Source organism: Mixophyes fleayi, chromosome 3 (assembly GCF_038048845.1).
Source record: "Mixophyes fleayi isolate aMixFle1 chromosome 3, aMixFle1.hap1, whole genome shotgun sequence".
In the NCBI taxonomy this organism is placed as follows: domain Eukaryota; kingdom Metazoa; phylum Chordata; class Amphibia; order Anura; family Limnodynastidae; genus Mixophyes; species Mixophyes fleayi.
This window is the reverse complement of record NC_134404.1, coordinates 315142779-315165639: the sequence shown is the minus strand read 5'-3', so window position 1 is coordinate 315165639 and position 22861 is coordinate 315142779. Positions and strand designations below refer to the sequence as shown.

The 22861-nt window shown below is 38.2% G+C and overlaps 1 protein-coding gene across 4 annotated transcripts in view; it reads right to left on the bottom strand.

The window, feature by feature from the left end:
• Positions 1-22861, bottom strand: part of ASB3 (ankyrin repeat and SOCS box containing 3) — an 82256-nt gene that overhangs the window by 13665 nt on the left and 45730 nt on the right. For all 4 annotated transcript variants that reach the window (XM_075204057.1, XM_075204054.1, XM_075204056.1 and 1 more), the window contains exons 6-8: positions 17050-17227; positions 14153-14350; positions 9629-9874 (exon numbers count right to left, since the gene is read on the bottom strand). In XM_075204057.1, the coding sequence (XP_075060158.1) occupies positions 9629-9874; positions 14153-14350; positions 17050-17227 (622 nt within the window). The remainder of the gene's footprint in view (positions 1-9628; positions 9875-14152; positions 14351-17049; positions 17228-22861) is intronic.

Below are 22861 nucleotides of genomic sequence, written 5' to 3'. Positions count from 1 at the left end.
CAAATAAAGAAATTGAAATACAACATGAATTGTAAGGAAAATAAGGCCCCATTATTTGCTCAGTGTGCCTATTTTTCCACTAAAGTACATGCCCAATTTTTGTTGTTTGAAATTGCCCACAAAAATTGAACCTGCACAGGTTTGTGGCAACCGCTGTGCAGGCTGGAACAAGTGAAAACTTTTTATTTCTACATTCCTGCCTTCCTGGATGAATTGTCAGTGCAGAGAGGGACAGGTGACGCAGATTGCTTCATTTTGGTAATCGTGCCATTCCATTGAGTGGGGAGGGGGGGCAAAATAACACATTTCACAGTAAATCGTGCCATCAAACCCCCAATCCCACCCACTTCAATATGAAGTGGACAGGATGCAGAATTGCCTGCTCTCCTGGAATTCGGGAGTCTGCCGTAAATTAAGGGAGAGTGGATCAAAACCTTCATTAATTTCAACTTTTAAGTTTTTCTCCTATGAGATTTCTTTGTTTACCTACACATCAAAACATAGAATTTGATGGCAGATAAGAACCGCCTGGCCCATTTAATCTGTCCATCTATTATAAAATTAACCCATGGTAACCTCAAACTGTATTTGATCCTTTAATCTCTGTAAGGATATCCTTATGTCTATCCCAAGCATGTTGAAATTGCTCTATTGTATTAGCCTTTGATATGAGGCTACTCCATGTATCCACTACCCTTTCTGTGAAGTAGTTTTTTCTCAAATTTCCTCTGAACATACTTCCCTCCAGTTTCAGTACATGTCCTTCTGTTTGAATATTTCTCCTCCGTTGAAGAATGTTTCCCTCAAGAACCTTGTTAAAACCAATGATATATATGAAAGTTTATATCATGTCCCCCCTTTCCCTTCTCTGTTCCAAACTATACATATTAAGTTCTTTTAGTCTTTCCGGGTAAGTTTTGTGCTGTAGGACATGCACTATTTCAGTTGTCCTTCTTTGTACAGTCTCCAATATATTTATATCCTTCTGGAGATTTGGCCTCCAGAACTGAACACTGTATTCTAGATGAGGCCGTACCCATGACCTATACAGTGGCATTATTACTTCTTTCTTTCTGCCGATTCCTCTCTCTCTGCAATCAAGCATCTGACTTGCCTTCCTCATTGCTTTGTTACATAGCTTACCTGCCTTTAAGTCACCTGAAATAGTGAATCCTGGATCCCTTTCCTCCTCAGTAGTTTCCATTATAGTGCCGTTAATACTATAGTTAGCCTTTGGGTTTTTGAGACCCAAGAGCATGATTTTGCATTTTGTGGCATTAAACTCTAGTTGCCACTCTCTTGACCATTCCTCTATTCTACCTAGATCATCAATCATTTGTTCTAAACCTTCTGGTGTGTCTACCCTGTGCAAAACCTTTGTGTAATCTGCAAAAAGAAATACTTTCCCTTCAATACCATTTGCAATGTCACCAATAAAGATATTAAAAAGCACTGGTCCAACTACAGATCCTTGGGGTACTCCACTGGTAACCTTTCCCTCCTGTGAATGCACTTCATTTACTATCACTCTCTGTTTTCTATCCTACAAGCAAGATCTTACCCACTCAATCATCTTAGAATCCAATCCCAAGCTTTCAAATTTATTTAATAGTCTGCAATGTGGGACAGTGTCAAAAAGTAGATAAGCTAGATTTTAGCGTATCTACTACAATATAGATAAGCTACATCTACGGCTCCCCCTTGATCTATTACTTTAGTCACCCAGCCAAAAAAGTCATTAAGATTTGTTTGACATGATCTCCCCCCAGGTAATCCATGCTGTTTGGGATCCTGTAAGCTACTGGATTTCAGATATTCTACAACTCTTTCTTTTAAGAGTGTTTCCATCAATTTGGTCTGGTCGGTAGTTGCTTGCCTCTTCGTAGCTTCCACTTTGTGCAGTGGGACTACGTTGGCTTTTTTCCAGTGCTCTGAAATTCCTCCTGTAGCTATTGACTGATTGAATAACTCTGTTAATGGTATTACCAGCACCCATTTATGCTCCTACTAGCACCCCTTTAATTTAAGAGAGAAACATGAAGAGCTTAAGCATGAGGGTCAGTAAACATGGGGACATTTTGTTCTATACATTGTTTGAAGTGCGCTTACTAATGTTTTTTTCAACAAAAGTGGTCCCACTGAGTATTGTACAAGGCTCAATTTCCACCACCTCAGAGGATTAAAACAAAACGGTGTTTTGCATGTGGGTGCGAAACTAAGCACACTAATACGTCTAATCTGCACCATCGGTTTACTCAGCTGAGACGACGCAAACAACAGATGCAGCAATCTTAGCCCACAAATCCATGCGTTTTCTCATAAAGACATGCAGATTTGGTTGCCAAACTGCCTGGCTAATGTGTCATTTATGGCCCCACAAATAATTATCATAAAATGATTAAAAAAACAATTGGACTTGATTGAGACCCAGAGAAAAACCAAGTCATTCAATAACTCCCACTGGTTCTTGTGTAAGGTCATGGTCAACCCAGAAATATTAAGTACACGTGGTGTTGATAGATGTTTGCACTAGGGGCACTAATGAGCTATATCGAGGAGCTCATCTGTCAATGCAGTCCTCCTTCTTATGTTTTTAGTAAGCTTCTTTTATTACAAACGTCAATGAACAAGTGATCAATTTATCAAGAAATAACAAATATCTAATTGGATTAAAACTTAACTTTCAAAAGACATGCGCACAACATTTATTAAAAATTAAATGTGAAGAACAATCAGAATCAAGTCTGAAGGTGGGCAGCCCGGTGGCTGAGTGGTTAGCACTTCTCCTCACAGCACTGGGGTCATGAGTTCAATTCCCGTCCATGACCTTATCTGTGTGGAGTTTGTATGTTCTCCTCATGTTTGCGTGGGTTTCCTCCGGGTGCTCCAGTTTTTTTTCCCACATTCTAAAAATATACTAGTAGGTTAATTGGCTGCTATCAAATTGACCCTAATATCTCTCTGTCTGTCTGTGTGTGTGTGTGTGTGTGTGTGTCTATTACGGAATTTAGACTGTAAGCTCCAATGGGGCAGGGACTTATGTGAGTGAGTTCTCTGTACAGCGCTACGGATTTAGTAGCGCTATATAAATAGCTGCTGCTGATGATGAATGTTGAGTTGAGTTGTTAACTTCAAGGGGAACAGAAAAAGAGGGTGAGAGAATGAGAGTAGGAAAAGTGGGAGGAAAAGGATCCAGGCGACTTACTGTTAAATTCTTAATGACTTGTTTAGGGCTCCCACATTCAGTAAAAGATTTTGATAAAATATGGAGGATACTAGTCATCATAGATAAAAACCAAACAGTACAAGTCCAGCCTATATCACCTCAGGTGAAAGTCAGTTTTGTCCATGCTTCATTCCTTTCTATCTTTGCTACTAGCCAAAGAGCCCAAACTCTGTCCCAGACTAAACTTAAATTTAACTAGTTAAGTTCAATTTATTTTCACTGCCGAGCAATAGTGTCCTGTGCAGTGAATCATTATGAGGACCTCACTGACCTGCTGCATAAATATAATGGAATCTCAACGCATTTCTCTTTTAGTTTCAGAGATTTATTGATCACTGAAACAATCAATAGTTGTAAATAATTTCCATGTTCAGATTACTTTATAATTCATTCTCTGCTTTTCAGCCATGTCTTTATATAGCCACACAGTTTATTTTTGTGGCCCTGAGATAAGAAACAAAGCTATTGTGTCCTATACTATGGTATAGTTTGCCTTCACAAGCCCACTTGTAGAAATAAGAGCTTCATACATTTACCCCACAGTCTTAAGGCAGCAATTTCATGAAATGCATCAGGTGTGTTTTTTGTTGTAAATCACTGTATCAGGCTATAAGAAGAATGTTGGCATTCACCATTTCCCTTATTTTCAGGCTGTAATTAATGATTTATGATTCTGGGCTGCCATGGCAACTTCAGACACGTGGTACATGATTTAGTGAGCAAAGGCTTTGGAACGCATCTCTGAGCTCTGTCTGCCATCACATGACAAGCTGAGAGCTATGAGCCTGTGTCTGTGGAGCAGACTGATCATGTCTGGCAGCCATTTTTTGTTTGCCAAATATAGAAAATTATTATGTCGGACTAGTTAAGAAAAATGACTAAAGATTTATATAGGAAAAGAAGGGGAGAGTCCTTGGAAAACCTGGACACATGGGAACCCTAATGTCTGTGAAGTAAAGTTTATGATAATTTGGACATGGCCTTATCTGTGTGGAGTTTGTATGTTCTCTCCGTGTTTGCGTGAGTTTCCTCCGGGTGCTCCGGTTTCGTTCTACAATGCAAAAACATACAAGTAGGTTAATTGGCTGCTATCAAAATTGACCTTAATTTCTCTCTCTGTCTGTGTGTGTATGTTAGGGAATTTAGACTGTAAGCTCCAATGGGGCAGGGACTGATGTGAGCGAGTTCTCTGTACAGCGCAGCGGAATTAGTGGCGCTATATAAATAAATGGTGATGATGATGACAAAGGTGTCCCTTTGTCCATTTGAAATGTTGGAGGTACTGTGTGCTTTATGCAATTAACAATGTTTCTTTAACTCTGTAAACTTCTGTTTTAGTTGAGGTCCTTCAGTTATACCTTTGGGAAAATCGTAAACGCTAAATATTTCACTTTCATATAAATCAGAAATGATGGCTTTAGAAAGCAATATTGTAGCACAGCTGAATTACAACACAATAGCAAGTTTAATTAGTAAACATTTTCTTATTCTATTTGAAACACTTTTAATTTGTTTGGGGATTTTTTTTCAGCTACTTTGGCTGACTTGCAAGAATTTTATATATATAATGCCTGTCTTAAGCTTTTCAGAATATCCAATTTGCAGACTGTATTGTGACAGGCAATTATTTCACCAAGTAAATCTTTCTAACTTCAAACTCTCTAATTTTTGTGTATGTATATTTTGTCACGCTTGAAAATAATGAGCACAATCAAAAGTAAATGCCATGTCTACTGCTAGTTGATAACATGTTTTTATGAATGTTGAGCTGCATTTATAAAATGCAGTGCTTAGAATATTACAGTGGTGAAGTGTATAGTAATATTATGTTTTCAATAAAAATATATAGCATTAAACTTTTTGTAAGAAATATCCCCAATAGTATGTAATTTGTCTGGCAAATCATTTTTAATGCTGCAAACATATAATTTAAATTAAATTAAAGCAGGGATCATGTATTTGTTAAATATGTAAGGCTCGCGGGGGTGTGGCTTACCTGCCAAGATGGACGCCTGCTCTTGCACGGAGCTCTATTGCTAGTTCTCTTAAATCACCTGTCATCTGCTTCAGCTCGGGGCTTTAATTTCTGCAACTATGCTGGTGGAGAGGTCCTGTTTGTCCGGGACCCCGTCTTGTGCAGAGAGGAGACGTTAGGGAACGCTTTCGTCTAGGAGAGGTGCAAATTCAACACCCTCGTTTTTCAACCCTCGCCACAGTCTCTATCATACAACCCTTCGGCTTCACCTCACTACAAGACTCTCTTCCATTCACATCTGTGTCCAGCATCCGACCGGGACTTTGATGCTTCTCTTCGCTCTGATGTGACATAACCGTGCTCCTCCAACTGGAGACACCACAGAGACCCTGGCAAGTGGCTACAAACGTCGTGGCCTGATCCTCACACCCAGACATATGCAGGGAGCACTGGTACCTCTGTGTATACAACTCTTTCAGCCAGACGTCTACCACACAGGCACCTTACCAAACTAGCTCAGGTACTGTTTAAACTGGTTGCCTCCACACACAAGGATTTAGCGTCTGTGGGCCACATGGAGGGGATATGTAGAGCACTATCCCTATCAGAACTACTGTGATAGCCAACATAATGATACTACTGATTTGGCAATTGAAACCGGGGACATCCCTGGTGCTATTGGAGGGACTATTGTGAATCTTTATATTTCTTATCCATTGCCTCTCATTTGACTAGTTCAGTGTGTGAATTTACAACCTTATTCCTCTGCACCTCAAGGGTTCCCTATTCAAGCCACCAGAGGTTGTTTAAGGTATTCTTATATACAGTCACCAATTACATTACTCATATAGTCCACGCCTGGACCAACTTTTCCAATTTTGCTGCTAGCTCTTTAAAATACCTGTACTACAGTGTCCGATACATAATATTTCCCATGGGTTTGCAACATGTGATTCCTTCGGATATCGCCTGACCACGTCAAGGATGTTTTCTCGTTAAGTTGCATTCGAGCCTTCCACTCATACATCCATGCCCTTTCTCTGGGCATGATATTGCTATGTTCTTGGTCAAATTGACCATGTTTTGATACTATTGCCTTCCAGTTCACCCTACACAACCTGACTTTTACTCACAAATTCGGAGAACATCCTTACACGTATTGTTGGAGCACTATAGCAAGGCTTCCTTCTATAACTGAATACTACAAACTATGACGGTCACCTGATCAATATTCCTAAGAGAAAAAAAAAAATCATCTCAAGAATAATCTTATATACTAGCGGAAAAATGTTGCATTGGCTTATTTGGGTATACAATTACCTTCTTTTCTACCTAAAATTTACTTAGACAAACTCCAAATCATCATGTCTGAATATATATATAGTGCATACATACACGCATGACCATCAAGTAGAAAAGTTAGGGGGACTTCCTCTACTGGGTTTGGCCAAATACAAGGAGGCTTACCTTTTGTCACAATTGAGGGACTGGTCTCTCCCTTCACACCAAAAACCCTGTGTTGACTTAGAGAGAGCCCTTAACGCCTCTTTCCTTATTAAGGAACTTATGGGTTCCTAAAGCTTGGAAACCTCCTGACTCTTATATCCCAGCCCAATAGAGACTCATAAGCAGTTTGGGACAGTGTCACGCACACAAATAAGGAGTTCTTTCTCCCAACCTCCAACCTTTCGCTGAAAGCGATGGCCAAGCTTATCCCTGACCTCAACCTCTCCTCCTGGTATACTTACGGTGCCCTCAGTGTCAAACATATTTTTAATGAGGGGCTTATGTCCTTCGAGCAGCTCAGTTCCACCTTTCAACTATTGATGTTAAAAAAATTATTTTAAGGCTGCTTACACACTACGATTGAGAAGCATTCATGGTCTGTCCAGCACGAGATGCCTTCACCTGATTGGTGAACATAGCATTAATGTCACCTGAAATAATGATCATGTATATATAGCCTTGAAGGAAAAAGCAATGATCTTCCCTCTGTCAAAAATGTGATACATAGAGCCACCAGCAAACTCCTCTTCTACAAAAGTATATAAGAAATATGAAAGTAAATGCTGAAAGATTGTTTTACATTTTCCAGTTGTAAATATAGTTTACAGTCATTTACAATCAAAGTGAGATTAAATGTTAATATGTAAAACAATAAATGTGATATTAAGCCTTTGTATGTAACATCATCATCATCAGTTATCATCAGTTATTTATATAGCGCCACTAATTCCGCAGCGCTGTACAGAGAACTCACTCACATCAGTCCCTGCCCCATTGGGGCTTACAGTCTAAATTCCCTAATATTCACAAAGAGAGAGAGAGGGAGAGAGAAACTAGGGTTAATTTTTATAGCAGCCAATTAACCTACCAGTATATTTTTGGAGTGTGGGAGGAAAACGGAGCACCCGGAGGATACCCACACAAACACAGGGAGAACATACAAACTCCACACAGATAAGGCCATGGTCGAGAATCGAACTCATGACCCCAGTGCCGTGAGGCAGAAGTGCTAACCACTAAGCCACTGTGCTGCCCAGTGACATAAGCCTGTCATGTTTTACCTAACAAGTGCAAATATAATTATAAACAAAAACTTTAGAGCATGCCACCTACATTTACACATATAATTTACTCTGACTTTATATTTTCATAGCAGACAGAGACCCTGTGAGAGTAGATGATGTAGCAGAGTTGGGGAGGCAGAGATTAATGTAGTAGTGGGCAACAGGTGACCCTAAAACAACATGCTGCCCTCTGAGCCTTCCTCTTTTATTGTCAGATCTGTCTGTTATAGCTTGTAAACCTTGTTTAAAATAACCGCTGATATGTTATTACAGATAGGGGTCTCTTTCCTTGATTAAATGTATTGTTTTAACTTATCACTGAGAGTAAAGGTAATGTGCGGCACAAGGTTAGAGGGCCGCACCATGCTGGAGTGCATCAGGTTGCCTTTCAGTGTAGTAGTACATAGTAATAGATAGTACAGGAAATCTGAGTTACTAAAAGTTCTCCGTTTTTTTTTTAATTTCCCAAACGACCCTTCCGTCCACTACTGAACTGCACCAAGAAATAAGTGAGTTGAAGTGGATACAAGCACGCTGTCCTATATACCAGCTAATCTGTTTATGACATTTCATAATGATCTCCAGGGGAAAAAAAGTGCTGCCAGGATAGCTGCTTTTGTAAATATAATTTCATCTACTCCAAACAAACAGGCCTTTAATAAACAGTTTTTGAGCAAAATCATATCAGCCAGACAGCAAAGTGTTCGGAAGAGGTCGCAAATGCTGGATCTTATTTTGAAGAAATAAATTAGCAAATTTCACCAAAGACGAACTGTGAGAATAGTGATCACAAACTACTACTGTGGGGCTATAATACTCAAACTGGACACAGTCCTGATCCTCCTACTCCCTCATCGTTTCCTCTTTCTTTATAATTATACCTGGACTGTATATCCTGAACACTACAATAAAAAATATGTCATAAGTGTTAACTAGTAAAAGCAACCCGTGCAATACCCAGTTTTAATCCATAATACTTTTCAGGTCCCAATGCACTGTCTGTAAGCCCAAATGGCACTTGGCATCTCCTACCTATTGTCAGCCAAGAGCAGGGGCAGCCCAGAGAAAATAAAGACGCTGATTGAGTTACATTATGTTACTCAATCAGTGTTTTAGGTGTCCCTTAAACCTTGGTGCTACAGTATTAGACTAGGCCCTGCCACTGAACAGACGCCATGATACTTGACACTAATCTCATTGCACAAATCCTATAAGCACTTGACCACAGTTCCATACTGCACATGATATTGATATTAGAAGTCAACCAATGAGTTCTATGACCATATAAAACAGTGAGGCCAAAGGCCATGGAAATGCAGTGTGCTTTATAATACCCAAAATAATTAACAAAATAGGGTGTGTTATTTCTGATAATACGTTTTACAATATACTCGAATGAACAATGAAATAATGCCATCAGAAGTCACCGATTTTAGGCAATGACACCAGAGCTCACCATTTATACACAAATTATTTATACATAAGAATCACTGGTGTATATGTTCATAATTACTGTAGAAGAGTATATGAAATGAAAAGGTTACAGTATAATGAAGTTCAGTTGACCTATCATAAGGGGTAGTGTACTGCACAAAGGTTTGCCTAAACAGTACCACATGATTTTAAAATGTTGGCAAATATATATGTAAAAGGATGGTGCTGTATTATTCTGTTCCAGTTGTAATGTAGTCTGGAGACAGTGAAAGATAAATTCAATAAATCTTACTCACACTTTAGGTTTTTTTTTGCTTGTTTTTTAAATATATGTTCTGTATTATATATCATCTGGTAAGGTAAGAAAATGCAAAGGCTACATTCTAACAGTGTACAAAATAAACAAAATATAAAAGTTCTCACCATGCAGCATCCAACAAATGTGTGGGATCCAGTCCGGCCAGCAGCAAGTAAGGCAGCCATTCTTTGTGATGGCTTTTAGATGACTGTTGTTTAAATGCATCTATTTCGTCTCCAGAGGGTAATGGACAGTGTTGGTTTAGAAAGTAACGAAATAAAGGAAAATTGTTGTATTCCAAACAGTTCTGTAAATATAAACTTGATAGCTTGAATCCATACTTGAGGAGAAGTGGTGCCATTTCTGTGTGTCTGAAACATACAGGAACATTTCAATATTTGACAAAACTTCTATTTAATTATTTACATGTTACTGGTTAATTTGGAATTTATATTTAATAAATGCTGCCAAGACTCAAAATGTTTAATGACTGCGGATATCAATTCAGACCAATCTTATGCAGGTCAGAAGCTTGGAATAACTTAACGTTTCAAATTTCAACATGATCTGCATCACCATCTACCCATGCAGACTGCATGGGGTATATTTACTAAACTGCAGGTTTGAAAAAGTGGAGATGCTGCCTATAGCAACCAATCAGATTCTAGCTGTCATTTTGTAGAAGGTTCTAAATAAATGAAAGCTAGATCCTGATTGGTTGCTATAGGCAACATCCCCACTTTTTCAAACCTGCAGCTTAGTAAATCTAGCCCAAAGAGTTAATTCAGAGTGGTTGCGAGTGGTTTAGTGTTGTCATAGGTTATCCAATCAGTATTATAAATACATTATGTAAAGATTTACATGTTCTGTATATATGATCTAGAAGTTATTTGTTTTTGTGCATAACTGACAAACTATGACTAAATAGTTTATCTTCATGTATAATTGTGTTTAAGGTGACTATAGTTTTTGTTCATATAGCGATTGACACATAATAGTGGGTTACTTAGTGGATTTGTTAAGAGATGTGCAATACCTATGAGGTTTGGGCCTGGTCAAAAAAAGAAGTTGCTCAAGTAGCTATCATGGGTGTCTGGTTCTCATTATGCATAACAGTGGAGATTCCTTGTCTACGGCTTGTCGTGGTATAGGACAATCTTTTAGGAAGGATGCATAGCAAGAATCCTCTTAGAATAGAGAATTACGTTTGCGTGGCAAGGTTTTCTTAGTGCTCTTTCATATAATTACGCGTATTTTTTCTTTTTATAACTTTAAAGATCCTTTTAAATAAGAGTGGCAGGAATGGTGGAAGTGAATTGATTTTGTATACGGAAACACTGAGACCACCTTTCAGTATATTAATATGAAATTTTTATTTATGGAAACCCTGGGATATTAACTAGAAATCACTAAATGCACTATTGATTTAGAAATATAAATTCTCATGAGATTTCTAGGATTATGGAGCTAGTGCATTGGGGTATTGCGATAGTGTAATTTAATGATGGAATGGAAATGAGCAGTGATCTGGAGGTTTATCTGGAATGGGCTGCCAAATTTGTTTATGGGGTACAGTAATTTCTAGTTACAGTCCTCCCGCCAAAGATCTGTCATGTCCCCCAGGTTGTTGAAGAACATCCTCAGGCACCAAGACATACCCCTAGGGATTATTGCTGAGAAACATCTAAAATGAAATGATTTAGTTTCAAAACAACCAGTAATAAGACTTAGCCACAGACTTGACCCAAATCCAGCTCAGAAACTCTATTAAGAGTCACAACAAGCCATTAACATTTAGCCACTTGCAATGAATTTCTGTTAAATACAGAGTCAAAGAGCTCACGTAGCATCACAATAAATTGTAGCTCAGAGTCTAACTACAGTGATTGTTATTCCATCCACACTCTGCTCTGCCCTAAATAACAAAACTCTACTAAGAAAACTGGCCACTAGCAGTCGATAGAATTCAGCAATCATAACTAATGGCAAAAAAACAAACAAGAACTATGATGCATAGTGACAAGTGTAGAACAAATGAGAACTAAACTAGGTTTGATTCCTCCAGTTTAAAACTATTCTAAGAACAACAACAATTTTGGTTATTAAGAACAGTATTTTTGCTAAATAATATAACAACATACTGGACAGGAAAAAGTGGTAACTTAACACCTTACAGCTATTTGAAAATCAAAAACATAAAATTAAACAGCAACAACAACATTGTGTATTCTTTCCAGGCAAGCACACTGACAAAGCATAAAAACAAGGCATTCAAACAACAAAAGAGAGGACACTCGTACTTATCTATGTTTATTAAGTCATTTGCTGTAGACCAAACAAAACAAGCTAATGATGTACAGGGATTTTGGGAGACATGCTCCAATTGATACACTGTAAAACGCTATACAATAAACCTTAAGCAGTGCTTCATTGCAAACCTCATGCATAATTTATAAGGGACCTGCCAGAGAATACGCTGGCTATTATCCAGGCGTACGTGTTCACATGTGCAACCAAGGACTTGGATGAGATCCTGCCTCAAGCAATTTAAAATCATCCACAGTCTGACCACGGAAACATTAAGTATAATAGGTTAGCTATAATGCAAATGCTGTCATTAGAGGTGGGAAACCTCTCTACTGTGCTTGCTGAAAGTATGCTCTTTTAGGTAGGGTAGATTTATTTAATCTAAACATTTTTTTACCTCTATCCCTTCATACTTTCCACCCAGCTAACATAACTGGAAGTAGAATGCCCACACTAACGGATCATGAAACAAACATTATAAAGCACACACTGACAAACAGACAAAACAAACACCAGACTCTCATCAAAATTCTATTTCCTCCAAACGTGACTATTTGCCGACCCGGTATCTATTTATAACAGCGAGTACAAAAGAAGCACATTAAGTTGCTGTCACACTATTAAAAAGTGAAAACCTTCAAAAACAGAAGGAAGAAAAATAAGTGACTAGGTAATTTACGTCTGAAATTCTAGCTTCCTAATTCGAGCTGAGCCACCGACAATCTGGTGCAGTGGTTAAAAATAAATAAAAAAAAAAAGGTGTCAATTTAGCATTGGTTTCATTCAATTATAGCATCATGTCAGGATCCAAAGACAGGGAGAGTTGATAACTGCTATTGGAAAGAGTAGAAGTTGAATGCAATTATGTTTTACAAGTCAGCTCAACAGTCAAGCTTCCCAGAGGAATATTTAGGTAGATCATTTATCACTTTTTAGATCCAGCGAGTGTGTTGCGGATGGTGCTCACTGAAAATAATACATTCTTGCTTTCAGTTAAAAGTGCATATTGTCCTAGAACTTTGCAGCTGAGTGAGGATAATATTGAAGAGTGTCACAAAGTTGATGACAGCACATATGTGGAAAAACTCCATTCCAGAAAATGATTATCAAACAACTGTGCTCATCTACATATCTCCGATACAAAACTTACTAACATAGGTATGCACAGAGCTAGACTATGTCTGAGTTTCTAGTTATCCTTTGTTAACCACAGATGTAACCTATAATATGTATAAATCAACACAGAGTTGGGGACACTTATAGAAACTGTTTCACAGGTAAATAGTTTGTATAGGTAACAGCACCTTTTCTATACAAATATAGTATATTTTTTAGCAGTTTATAAATGAAAGCAAGCGTCTGACTGTTTTCTATGAGTTTCCACACCTATTCTTCAGTTATATGTGGCATACATTTCATGACTGTATCCCGTGTCTCTGGGAGTGCAGAGTGTGTCTGATGTTCTTTCTGTTTTCCCCCTAAAGCTTAAGCTCTATAAGGCATCACATTAATTCCTCCTTCTCTTGTTTCCAGTTCAGTTAAAACTCCTGTAGTATGCACTAATTGTATATTGTTAGTATTTGTTAATATCCTGAAGAGCTTCCCTGTCAGTTATGCTCCCAAAGGGAACCTCTGCTCTGCACATGGACCTCCTCATTCATGTCTCCAGGATTCCTCCCACGCTGGACCTATACAACACCACACACTGCATCTATACAACACCACACACTGCATCTATACAACACCACACACTGCAGTCTCCAAGCTTTCATATGCTCCTGCACAACTCATCTCTTCATGCACCTTTACAATCTAACCTATTACACTTAACGGATCTGTAAGAAAGTTTTCCATCACTTCTCCCATTTGCACTGCACACTGTCCCCCAACACTTGTTTCTAACCTTTCTCCTTTATGGAGATGCTCTCTATTTCCTATTGTCTCAGTTTTTGTATAAACATTAAAATTATGTATTTGTTAAAATGCAATGTATGTTGGTAATTTATAAATGAATAATAATAATAATGGTTTTCCCAGCCAATCATTCAGGGTTACAGGAAGTCTGCTTTTCGTATAAGAGTTAGCACCATTTAATTTAGGAGATGTGAGTGCAGAAATGTTTATTACTAGTGACTTGTGCTTTCTTTAAAAGTGAAAAAAAATACAAAAAGGTAAAACTTACTAATCATAAGTAGGTAATGGGGAAGGGAGGGGGTGGACAAAAGAGTTTATTGCAGCATATACTGCATACTTCCTACAATAGCAGTGAGTAGATGTGTGACAGAATTTACAGAAATATGGCACAACCCAGTGAAAACTAAAACAATGTAGAATGGTCATACCCTTTTTCAATAGCCATACACATTGGTGTTTTACATCCGAAGAGTGGACATTCCTGAGCTACTGGGCTATACCCTCCAGCCAGTAATTTCTCCAAGCACTCCATTTGTCCTCCATAGACTGCAGAATACACTGGACTCACTTTATCTTTCCCGGAGTCACATACACGATCTGTGACTGCCATAAGTATATCCAGAATCCTGAAAATACATATTCAACAGATGTGCATTACCCAGCCATAGTAGATATCGGCAACAGCAAAACTCTATTGATGTACTCTATTTAATAAAGATAATTCACAAACTAAAAAAAAAATGCAGGTTTGCGCTATTTATTTGTGCACGCGCTGCTTGTCAGTCTACATTACATGACGCGCGGCGACTTTGCAGTCCTTGGAGCTGCCTCCAGAACATAATGTAAAAAAAAAATCATTCTGTGCCTAGCTTTGCTCATACATGTGAAATGTGCATGATGAACAGAGAAAAACCATCATTTCAAAGTCCAACCTACTAACACATTCGGATCTCCCCCTTTAACATTTTCCCCCTAAAGCTTAACATAAACTTATCAACGTGTGTCCGCTAATACTGCTCAGTATTATTAAGAATAGTGAGGGGTTATCAGGACTGTATATTTTATGTCCCTTTGTGAGTCCAAAGCTCTTTATTACGTTGATTTAAGTGCACATATAAGTATTCTTTTTTCACAGATGCGCAACTGCAAGGTGCAAAATCACGAAATAAAGGAATATGAAGGTCTAGAATGTTTAAGTTTATTGTCACATTTTGCACAGGACAAGGGCATTACCCTATTCTATAACATTAGGGATGGACATTTCACGGCATCCCAGTTTCAATGTCCACCGTTTCCAATCCATGCACTGTCAGTGGCAGGCCCTCAATCCCAAATCTTCACCCAGCCCCAACCCTAGACAACCTGAGCTAGCTTCCACTCATATAACATGTAGATCATGAGCACATAGTGATAACCAGCCCTAGGCTGGTAACGGCAGGGCTGGTGTGTCTATGGGGGGTGGGAGAGCGCACAAACCTATTTGTCTGACATTTGAAGACGCAACCAACCCTGCCCTAAAAAGTGTGGGGGTTGGGATAATAAGCACCCCATTGGTCCCAGTATAAAAAAGCCAGAGATCCCAAACTTGAACCTAAAAAAAATAAAATAAAAACAAAGACATCATTTTGAGATAAACTTTATTCAAATAAAAAGAGAAGATTAAACTCAGTGCGATGCGTCTCCAGAACATCCATGGAGACACATCGCGCAGGAATCTTTGCTCATTTTTCCTTGCACCCCACAGAGGTGCGCTGAAAAATGAGCGGACATTTCTATAGGAATGGCTGGCAATGTACGCAGGCGGGCATCACGGTGATGTCCGTGCGGCACATCTCCAGAAAGTGAAACTCCCCCAAAGACTCCAAGACACCCCAAACTACCTTATTACACCACATTACATTAACATTTTATTTTCTTCTTACTTGATCCAACATAGTCCACATGGAAAAGACAAACAAACAAGCAACCTGAAAAATTCCCATAAAAATCCCCCCTTCAAAGGCCAGTTAATCGGAAGCATTTCTCCATGGTGGCTGGTGAAGGGGAGTAGGTGCCCCTACTGTACTGAGTCGGCTTTGTTTCCCTTTTAAATTTACATTCCATTTGGACTGTCAGATCAAAGAAAAAAAGTGTCAAGTAAAGTGCTCACGGAAGGCTTGGGGAGCCTGGTGTCTCTTATTCAAAATTAGTTTATTTCAAAATTGTGTCTGTTTCTTTCTTACTTTTTTTGGCATAATGGACAGTGGTCTAAGGGACGCCTATTATACTGGGACCACTGGGTCACAAAAGTAGTCACTACAGGTGCCCTAAAATTGTTCATTAACTAGGCCCCCTCAGCCAGAGGGGTCAGGAACAGCACCAGCACTTGGCTGGCAGCCTCTGTGTTTTGCTGCCTAGCACCCCATAGAGGCACCAGCCCCACGCTGAATAGACTGGAGCTGGTTTTCACTATGGCAACCGGATGTCACACTTGTCTCCGTTTTATAGTGGAAACCTGAACCAGCTGTCTAACGTTCTTGAATTCTGGGCCGAAATTTAGCCGAAATGTTGCAAACAAAATTTATCAGGCTCACACACATTTACATATTAATACTACTTTTCGGTGTACCATCCTCATTTACAAGATAGTGACAATGTGATGCTCTCTCTCTTTATTCTGCGAATAAATAATCAGCCCGTTAGGAGGTATTTAAGTACAACCAGTAAAATTAATTTTAGTATGTTGTTTAGAAGTAAATGTAATTCATTTTGCATTTTATTTAATTAAATGAAAAAGATGATTGTTTCTATTTCAGATATTGTCTCTTGGATGAGGCCACTCGTGTTATATAGAATAGTATTTTATAGTCCGCATGTGAGACTGTTGCTATAGCAGTCTATAACTGAGATCTCTGTGGGCAGCAGCATTATATGACAGCCATGCATTATAACGAAAAAATAAATGAAGTTATCATTTTCTAAATTAAATAAATAGCAAACATCAATCTATTTCAGTTTACACATAATATTAAAAGTGGCATCCTGTTGATAGACCTTCATTTAATCAAGTGTTTATATTCCCAGTTTTACTAGCTCATCTGCACTACATAAATGTATTTTGTAGATCTCCTTGCCAAAAGTGAAAACTAAAAATCCTTCCATCATTAAATACCTATTAGCATCTTACAACTCGTGCCCGTTACTACACCCTGAATGATTCAGATCTATTAAAAAATATTTAGTCGGAATGTACTAGAGATTACAATTTTACAGGAAACAATCAATTTCTAATTACCTTATGTGATCACTAAACTCTTTAATTAAACCCAAATATTAGGCAACTTACTTGCTGCGGCCCATTTGTGCAGCTGCGTGTATTGGCAGCTGCCAGCCGTCGTCATTGCAGTAAAGGTTTGGATCGGCTCCCTTAGACAGTAACAGCTCTGCACATTTGTCGTGGCCTTCCTGAGCGGCGATGAATAATGGACTTGCCTTGTCCTTGGCTTGGCAGTTGACATCAGCACCTGACACATTATAGAGCTTTTAATAGAAAAGCATTTGCAAATCTTTCGAAAAATTAGCTTGATGAGCAAATATTGCCGTTTTAATGAAGCAGCCACGGCTAGCATATGGCCACATCAATTTTATTTTCATTTAAAGCAGATTTGCTTTAGTTTATTCACTAAACAGCAAAAAGATCGTGTACACATGGAAAAAAAAAAAAAAGTACTGCCGTCGCCTACGTCCAACAGGGAACATTTGTTTTAATATTTCTAACATTTACAGGGTTACAACATCCCAAACGTCTACAGTATGCGGTGATAAAAAATAAAGACATTTGCAGGATTTATAAAAATGCTTTAAAATCTGTTTGAAAAGCTCCTTGTAGGGGTAATGGTCTATGTTTGCAGAAAACTTAATATAGAGGAAAATGTCCCATGGGCATTTATACACCATATACTGGTACTGCATGTAGTCTATAAAGCAGTGTGTGGTGGTGTGTCTTTAGCACAAGTATTGGAGTGTGAAATGAGTTCTGCATCTATATCCATCTATACAATATCTATCTCTCTCTCTCTCTCTCTCTCTCTCTCTATATATATATAATCTATAAACACACATATATAGATATATTTATTATATCTATAAACACATATATATATATATATATATATATATATATATCTATAAACACATATATATATATATCTACATATCTATATTTGTATATATCTACATATCTAAATATAAATAGATCTCTCTCCCTCTTTGTATGTATGTGTATATATATATATGTATATATATATATTTCAAATATATCTCAAATATATATCTAAACATTGCAGCTATACCATAGACAAGGGTTTGGGAATATTCAAACACAGACAGCATTCCGCACATACGGTCTGTGCACAGCAGCATCTCAATGTGAAGAAATCAGCTCTTTTTAATCTCCTGATAAATGATGGATGATCTAAGCAGACCCAGCGAGCGCAGCATATGTGGAGAGGTATGACTACAAGTATGATTGAAAGGACTTTCAGCAGCAAGTCTGCATCAGGAAAAGCTAATGCGGGCCTACAGAGATTGCATTATGCTGCTTGCATTCAAATATTAGGAGCTTTGATAAGTGATGAAGTGAAGTGATGCACTTCCAGAAATATCAAGGAAGGCACGCTGAAAATGTTGCATATTTTGCCACTGTAAGGGCCTATAGTACATATGTCAGACACATTTGGTCTATTGTCTAAGGATTGCACGTTTACAGACACAAAGCAAAACTGAATTCCAGAAATATTGTGCGAATACTCCAATTTCTTTTCCTGGATCATTTCACTGGATGAGTTTTAATGAATATACATTCTCAGTCATGCTTGTAAATTGTTACATTTACCCCAAAGTATGGAAACAATTTTTTTTATATATAAATTGCTCACAGAACCCCCCCCCCCCCCCCCCTAAGAATGTACCAGCTCAAAGGCTCCATCTAGTTTCAATCTATATAATAAATATGCCATTTGCAAAGTATGCAAATGAAAATGAAGAATGGGGGTTAGTCTTATTTGCAATGCTGCAACACAATGTTCACAATAAAAAAGCATTTAATCTCTTCATCTCAGCAGCAAGGAGAGATGTATTACAACATGTATCCCCTACAGTGAATTATAAGAGTATTAGAAGTCACAAAGGTCGTGTGCTTCTATATAGGCAGAGTACTTTGAGGTGACTTCTAATGTCATATTATAGGGATGCATTAATCCTTATAATACAGGAGTAGTATAGTAGTTTGTGACAAAGATATTTAACCTTTATTTAGTATTTCATTTGTAACAAAACATATTTTGGCATATTTACCTTTTCAGTTTAACTATGCATTTTATTTTGGCAATTAAGAGAAAGGAAAGCGGTCAGTCCTTCATATAACACTTTTGTCAGAGGAAAGGTCTGTGTGTATTGTATTGAAAACACAATGTATGAGCCACTCTTAACTACAGTACCTTATCTTTATCTGTGCTACTCTTTGAGATGGATTAGGTAAGTCCTACAATAGCTACAATGAGGAAAAGAAGTTATATTTGGTGACTAGTGAAGTCTGAAAATGACAGATATCTTTCAGTGTTTATACAAATAGTCACACCACTTGTGTATTACATACCTACAAACACAACATATCAAATATGTAATCAGCCAATCATGTGGCTACAACTCAATGCATAAAAGCATACAAACATGTTCAAGAGATTCAGTTGTTGTTCAGACCACACACAAAACTGGGGTAGAAATGTGATCTTTGACCTTGGAATGATTGCTGGAGCCAGACGGGGTGGTCTGACTCAAGAGTCTCTAAAATTAATAGAGGATGGTGCGGAAAAAAAACAAATCCAGTGAGTGGAAGTTCTCTGGGCGAAAATCATCATCATTATCAACATTTATTTATATAGTGTCAACAAATTGCATAGCGCTTAACAATTGGGAACAAACATGAATAAAACAATACTGGGTAATACATACAGAGAGGTAAGAAGGCTCTGCTTGCAAGCTTACAATCTATGGGACAATGGGAGTTTGAAACACAAGGGCACGTGCTACATCAAACTGCACATTGGTCCAGCTAGAATGTAAAGGTATAAAGTATTGAGTGGGCTGTGTGATCAGTCACACAACTATGTTGGTCAGAGGGAGGGTGGATGCAGCCCAAAAAAAGTCCTGTTACTGAGAATGGGAGGATGTGATGAGAGTGGAAGAGAGATGCAGATCTTGTGTAGAACAGAGTGTCGAGTTGGGAGATATTTTGAGACAAGTGAGGAGATGTATGTCGGTGCAATTTTGTTGTTGGCCTTGTATGTTAGTAGAAGAATTTTATATTGGATGCGTTGAAAAACATGCAACCAATGTAGACTGACAGAGTGGCTCAGCAGAGGAAGAACGGTTTGCAAGGAAAGTCAATGTAGCCGCTGTGTGCAAAATAGATTGTACGGGTTCAACTCCGATTTTGGGAAAACCAGCAAGTATGGAATTGCAATAGTCGATGCAATTGAGAAAAGTTAGAGGAGAATAGCCAGTATAGATCAAGCTGACAGGAAGATGACAGTGAATCAAATAACCATGCGTGACACGAGTAGTATGCAGAACAACATCTTCTACACACCACAGCACGTTAGACCTTGAAGTGGATGGGCTACAGCAGCAGAAGACCACACTGGGTTTCAATCTAGTCAGTTAAGAACAGGTAACTTAGGCTACAGAACACACAGGCTCACTAAAACTGCATAGCTGATGCCTGGGAAAATGTTGCCTCCGCTGACGAATCTCGATTTCTGCTGTACGTGCAGATGGTAGGGTCAGAATTTGACATAAACAACATAAATCCATGGAAACACCATTGCACCACCAGGCTTCTGGTGGTGCAATGGTGTGAGGAATGTTTTCTTGCCGCACATTAGACCCCTTAATAGCAATTGAGCATCATTTAAATGGCACAGTCTACCCGAGTATTGTTGCATCCCTTTATGGCCAGTGTCTACCCATCTTCTAATGGCTACTTTCAGTAGGATAACATCCCATAAAGCACACGTCATCTCAAGCTGGTTCGAACATGACAATGAGTTCAGTGTACTCCAATGGCCTCCACAGTCACCAGATCTCAATCCAGTAAAGCACCATTGGGATGTGATGGAATGGGAGATTCACAACATGTGCAACAACTGATGTTATCATGTCAACATGGACCAGAATCTCTAAGAAATGTTTCCAACACCTTCTTGGATCCATGCCACCAAGAATTCAGGCTTGTTTAGGGACAAAGGGGAGTACCACCCAGAGTGCAGGTTTACAAACTTTCTCATAGAGCAAAATGAAACCATAGATTGGCCTTTCCTCACTGATGGAAATGTTAATAAAGTAAAGATGTTTGCAAGAAAAGTCTGGAATAAAGAGATCTATTTGACCTTTGATCTGTTGTTACTGCAGTGTTTTATGATGTTTACCTTCATTTGGCAATAATATATTATATATTTTAGATGCTGTTGTGTTTTAGATTGTTTTCTATTATTTTTTATTACTCTTCTTAATTATGCCACAAGAAAACACACTAGATACTAAACATTGATGTTCATAATTTTTACTGTCAAAGGAAAAAAAAGCTTAATGCGCTATAAAACACTATATATGCCTATTCCTTTAGAACGTAAGCAGTCATGAGCAGGGCTATCCTTGTTTCCTCCCTCCAAATCCCTTCTTGTTTTCCATCCTTCATGCACACAATTATCAACATCTCTCAGGTGCTTTTTTTGCTGTTTATACTGTTATCCAGCTCTGTTGAATTATGCCCCTTTTATGTACTCTACAATGCTATGTTCATACTTAATTATGCTACATCTATTCTGCATTGCCTTTTGTATTGCTACGTCACCCTCATTGTTTCTTTGTCACTAATGTTACATAATGATATTTATGTGATGTTTTACCCTTGTTCTTTTATGCTACTTGTGATACATGTTACTCTTGTTATGCTATGTCATGTTATGTTACTATTGTTACGTTTTACCCTGTTATATTATGGTACTTGTTTTTAATTTTACCCTTTTTATGTTATGCTATTATGCTACTTGTGTTAAGTTTACCCTTGTTGCATGGCTGGTTTGTACAGTGTTGCAAAAGAGGTGCTATAAATAAATATAGTAATAATATTAATACATTGAGAAAGGTAATTCTGAAATGTTCCATAATAAACAGAAGAAAAATGTATCTTTATTGTTTAATTGAGTGCCATGATCATTTAATATGCAATCATTCATCTATCTGCTCTTGAAGCTTAGTAATGTTTATCCATAGGTTAATTTATCTGGCGACTGTGGGCTTTGCCAAACAAAAAAATACATCTAATATACCCATTCTATATATTAGTTTGGCTCCCTTTTGTGCCTGTTTGTTCACCCTCCCTTAGGGTGTGAGCTCGTATGAGCAGGGCCCCTCTCCCCTCCTGTCTCCATACCTGTTCTTCTGCTCTGTCTTTACCCACACGTCTGCCCGGAGTTTCTGAAGTATTGGTACTTTGTGTTTATTGCTCTGTACTATATCACCCTGTATGGTCTACTGTTTGTACTGTGTATGGCGCCGCGGAAACCTTGTGGCGCCTAACAAATAAATGATAATAATAATAGTGTGGCCAACTATCTTTATTAAATCTTGGCATTAGCTGGATCTTTGTAAGACCAACTAATCCCAACTAAACATACCACTTCATCTCTGATAAAATAGATATTATCACACCCCCTTCCCCCCCCCCCCCCCGTTCCTCAAAAACTACTACAACTGTGCCCACCACTAACACAGCACAACAAAGGCAGTCTGATTTGGGACAAAAAGATTAAAATGATAAAATAGAGCATGTTGGTTATGTCTGTAATGTGATCTCATTTGTCATGCCTATTATATAAAACTTATAATACCTAGGTGACTAGGAAGCTAACAACATGGGCTCCGGCTTCAACCTCACAGTGATGAAAGATTGAGAATAACCACTCTACCTGTCTCCCTCCTAACCAATTGCTTGCAGGAGAAGAAGTTACATTTTAAGTTCATCATGAAGTAAATAAAAAAACCACTAGAACATCCCACATACACTCTATGGACAAAAGTATTGAGACACTTGACCA